Below are 5,105 nucleotides of genomic sequence, written 5' to 3'. Positions count from 1 at the left end.
GCGGAACGTTAGAGATTGAACTAACAGATTCTGCAGAGTGGGAGAATAGAGATAGAATGAGGTAGAAATATGAAAAAGGGGTCCCTATGTCCTCCAGCAGTCTAAGCCTATAGCAGCATAACTATAGAGATAGCTCAGGATAACAGTAGACCCTGAGTTTCATCTTGTGTTTTTGTTTTTTTTGTTTTTTTGCTTCTTTATTTTAGGTAAGGTTGTTGGGATTAAAAGAGACACACACTCCCCCAACCTGCCCCCCGAGCTTCCAGAGAGGCGTGGTCAGCAACACCTCAGCCTTCAGGTTCCTCAGCGCTCCCACAGCTCCGCCTCTTCCTCAGAGGAAAACAGCTCGTCCAGCGCCGCCCTGCCTCTGCTGGCTGCAGGGAGAGACTCCCCCTCACCGAGCACCGAGGAGCGCGCCCTCCCCGTCTGCAGCAGGAACCACACAGAGTGAGTGACCAAGTGATGAGAGGGAATCATTCGTCTCCTCAGGATTCAGCAGTTTGTCTCAAGGCTTTTACCTCCATAACCTTTCATCATCATGTCCTCTATTCTGTCAAGTAGAACTGTCCCTGCTCTATTAAATCACCTGCACAGCATTATTCTGCCACTGCCGTGCCTCCCAGTAGAGCTTCCAGTTTAAATGACCTTCTAGCCATGACATCATCAACTGAGTGAATTCTGGCATTTAATGGAAATCATCATCAGGGTTTCCAGGGAGCCTTAAAGGAAAAGTCTGGTCAGCAAGGAAAAATAATTATCTATACCTAAAGCTAATAAGTTTGCTGCTCAGACCCCCACATACCGACAGTGCTCTGTCACTGTGTATCCCCAGCAGCAGCCACCACAGGTCCGGTTGCCTACTGTTGGTGGCGGCTTCTGAAATTCTTACATTCTGAACATTTGAGTGAGGTTTCTGGGGGGGGGAAATTAGGACGTACCAAAGCTGTACGTCCCAAAAACAGGGTAAACAATGTACGCCTGCACACATTGCTAGCTAAATGCCTGCGAGTCGGTATCGGTTTCAGAAAGGAAAAAATTTATATTGCAACAAATATCATTTGGGAAACAATCTGAGGTTAACTTAAAATGTTGGCAAAATTTTAACCAATTTTTCAAACCATTTTTATAATAAAAAAATGTCATTGCTTTCAGTAATATTGGGCCAATTTTTCAGATTTATGGCTTCAAAGTCAATGCTGGTCCTTGAATTTAATGGAAGTCCTTAAACGCTCATTAAATTTGAAGTGAGGGAACCCTGAGTGACGGAAACGTTTAGAGGAGCTGAAGCCAGGCTGATGGATCTGAGGTGGATGTTTCTCTCTGAGTGTGATGATCTGCTCCCAGCTCTCTGACCTGCTGTGTTTCTGCTTGCAGCGCTTTGGGGGACGTCCCGGAGATCTCCCCCGTCTCCCCCAACAGCTCCCAGGATCGTGTCTCTGTACGATCGCCTCTCTGCTCTCCCCTCAAGCGGCAGTCGTCCGTCCACTCCGGCCGGCTGGGCAGCACTAAGAGCCTCTCTGCTGCCGTCTTCGCTGACAAGCCGCCCCCAGTGCTCTCCGGTGGCGTCGGCGGCGTCCAGTTCAGCAGCGAGGTTTCCCGCAGCGACGAGAACGTCCTGGACTCCCCTCGCCAGCGCCGAAGCTACGGCTCCTTTCCCTTCACGCCGTCTGCAGACTCCAACTCCTTCCATCAGTACCGCTCCGCCGACTCCAGCATGTCTGTGGCCGAGAGCGAGGCATACTACTCGGCCACAGAAGACTTTGAGCCAATCAGCAGCGCCGACGAGGGTCCAGGGACGTACCCAGGCCGTAAGAAGAAGAGGAGGCAGCCGCCGCAGCAGCCTCCGTATCACATGGAGAACTACAGGTCAGTGATGTTGAATGTTCTGCAGGAGTTTATGTCTGAGATCAAACACTGGAAGGTTCAGAACGTTTACAGGAACATCAGAGAGGCGCCCAAGCTTTACTGATCTGTCTGGAGCGTTCTGACCTCGCCACATTTCACCATGAAGCCTTAGATGAGAAATCAGAGAGACGGAGATTAGATTAGAATAGATTAGATTAGATAAGAGAGGAAGGATCCTCAGCTGAATTTAAGAAGGAAGATGAACCCCTGGAAACACGTTAAAGTTTACTCCTCCCACAGCAAGCATCAATCCATCAGTCCGTCTGTCCATCTATCATCCACCTGCCCATTATCCATCCAACCATCCATTATCCAACCATCCTGCAGACTCCTTCCAACAACCAGTAAACAACCTTCTCCTTTCCAACCAGCCTGAAGCTCCCAGGAGTGAAATGAGTGATTCTGTCTGGTTTTTAACACGGTGAGCTGCAGCTGTCTGATTCTGAGAGCCTGAACCTCAGAGGTCGATGGTCCGTCACTTCCAGCCACGACCGCCAGGCTGCAGGCTCAGATCGGCCATGTTTGCTTCATTCCTCGTTTTTATTTATTTATTTTTTTGTTTCACAATAAAACCAGAAAAAAAAAACCAAATAATTATTTTCTTTTGATTAAAAGTTAATTTTAAAAAGGAAAACTCTAAAACCAAAAACTTATTTTAATGGTTTAATTAAAGACTTATTCAGTATTTTATGACCCCAAGAAGGAGATTCTGGATTGCAGCACCTGAAATGAGCTTCCTCTGCAGGGAGGCTGGGCTCTCCCTTAGAGATGGGGCTCAGGAGCGGAGTTATCCTCCACATTGAGAGGAGGATCAGACATCTTTGATGGATGTTGCCTGGACGCCTCCCTCTGAGGGATGACCCAGAAAACCCTGGAGGGACAGTGTCCCTGAGCTGTCCTTGAAGCGCTTCTGGCTTCCCCCAGTAGAGCTGGAGGAGGCGTTTGGGAGTTCTGGACATGCGGAAGAAAGTTGATTTTTAATTATTGCAACGATTTGCATTTCCTTTTCTCAAATGGGAGAAATAGAAAAATAACACTGGTATTTTTTATTTATTTATTATCTCAGAAGAACCAAGAATAAACCAAACATGGATCCAGGAGATGAACAGTGTTCATCTGTTCACATCTGGAGCCCGGTTCAGTAGGATTCCTCTTTTCTGATGAGAGAGCAGTTTTTCAAATGTCTAATTTTCTCCCCAGTAGATCTTCAAATATTGATGGAGGTTATAAAAACATGTTTAACAGAAAAAGGCTGCAAAGTTCCTGCTGCAGAATATTTCATTTAGTGTGGTGATTAGAAATTAAAGTAATATAGCATCAAACCCAGCAGCTAGAAGAAGGAAGGTAACAATAACAGCTGATTTATCTGGTGAAACGTGTCGGTAATTTGATATAAGAAGTTAAACTTAATGACTTTTTAAGAAAAGGAGCAGAAATGAGGCTGGAATGAATCCATCTCTGTACCTAAAGCTTCATGTTAAATAGCCATACCAGATGTAATTGCAAGGTTTTAATTGACTTCCATCATCTTAATTTTTCCTACGGGGGGATTGGGATGACTCCATATCATCCATACATGAGATGCAGAGTAAAATCGAGTCATTTAGGATCATTAAGGAGCTTCTAAACTGCTGATAGAAATGGTTTCCTGTTTGTTCTGAACTGTGAGAAAAAACAGACGCTGTTGGAATTGAAATCTTAACCTGCTGCCCCAACATCTTCCTTTCTTTTTTCAATTCTATTTTTGTTATTTTCCAGCTATCCGTTTATTCCATTGCATTGTCTAGCTAGACATCCACATTTCACAGGATATACAGATAGGGTCTCCCTCTGGAAGACACATTAATAAAAAATCATTAAAAAAGAAATTAATAACATACAAAGATTAACAACATAACTGGCTGAGACCAAAAATGCTGCGGTGCACTTCTGTTATACGATGGGAAAAAATAAGTAAATAATTTTCTGATGCATAAAGTAACCTGTAGCTCTCACCTTTAAATAAATGCTGTAAAATAGATTATTAATAAATATTCCCTCAAAGTAGTAAATATCCCCATGAAATAAAAAAAAAACATATTCTAGGAATAACTTAATTTTTTATTGTAGTATTTTTTTCTTTCTCAAGATCATTTATTTTTTCTAAATTAATTTGTTTCAGAATATGTTTGAATTTTCATTTATTTAGTAAAGATGACTTATTTCTTTCTGACTATTATTTAAACCTGTTTTTCCTTATTTTTAATACATAGTGTCTTTTATTTAATATTCTTCTATTTAAATATATATATATGTATATGTATGTGTGTGTATATATATGTATGTGTGTATATGTGTATATATATATATATATATAAGTTTTATTTCATGTGGCTGTTATTTATTTGTTAATGTTATTAATTGTTAGTAACTGTACTTATTTGTTTAATTTTGATTTAAACACCTCTACATAGATCACATTTTATACATTCCTTCTATTTTTTAATACAATATAAATGATTTTGTTGTAGAAACAGGATGAAAAACGTTTGTTTGTGAAGTAAAGAGTCCAGAGCAGGTGAAGCAGGACTGAATGCGACTCGTCTGCAATTATTATAAAAAGGCTGTGATGGAGCGATGTGCTGGAATACATTAACAGTGTTATGACACTCTGGTTTAATACCAAAAAGTCATGAATTTCATTGTGAAACTTTCCCTGAGGCTGAACATGTTGCAGCTTTAATTTATTGCTTAGACTCTCTCCTAAATGCACAGACGGAAGCTCGATCCGCCAGCAGCCACTTACCGCCAGAACGTCTCTCAAATTGGATTCCTCTCCAGCTCTGCAGCCTCCGCGTCATTCTTCTGTTCCCCCAAATTGTTTTCACATTGATTTCTGAACGCTTCGGAGCTGCGTTAAAGCTGGGTTCTGTTCAGAAGCATGAAAACAAGGCGCAGTTCTGCCAAAAAGCCAGACGCACAATCAACACTCATATGAGCGGTCTGATGTAACACATGTAACCAGATCCCCTCTGCGTTGTCCTGGTTAGTAGTGAGGGACTAGGATGTGTCTAATTGGGACGTTACGGGATCCCCATTTATTCTGATGAGAGGAAAAAAAAAATCCTCCAAATTACATACAAAACAAAACTAAATTCCTGCTCCTTTACTGCTGAGCTGAAATACTGATTTTTATAATAATTTATATTATTGATATATAT

The 5,105-nt window shown here is 41.9% G+C and overlaps 1 protein-coding gene across 1 annotated transcript in view; it reads left to right on the top strand.

Annotated features, from left to right (window-relative positions):
- kiaa1109 (KIAA1109 ortholog) overlaps positions 1 to 5,105 on the top strand; it is a 91,287-nt gene that overhangs the window by 28,326 nt on the left and 57,856 nt on the right. Inside the window, exons 27-28 of the mRNA XM_015376323.1 lie at positions 207 to 447; positions 1,375 to 1,866. Of these exons, the coding sequence (XP_015231809.1) occupies positions 207 to 447; positions 1,375 to 1,866 (733 nt within the window). The remainder of the gene's footprint in view (positions 1 to 206; positions 448 to 1,374; positions 1,867 to 5,105) is intronic.

The sequence above is a fragment of the Cyprinodon variegatus genome, unplaced genomic scaffold, assembly GCF_000732505.1.
Source record: "Cyprinodon variegatus isolate N-32 unplaced genomic scaffold, C_variegatus-1.0 Scaffold133, whole genome shotgun sequence".
In the NCBI taxonomy this organism is placed as follows: domain Eukaryota; kingdom Metazoa; phylum Chordata; class Actinopteri; order Cyprinodontiformes; family Cyprinodontidae; genus Cyprinodon; species Cyprinodon variegatus.
Note: the sequence above shows the minus strand (reverse complement) of the source record. Positions and strands in the feature narration are given on the sequence as shown.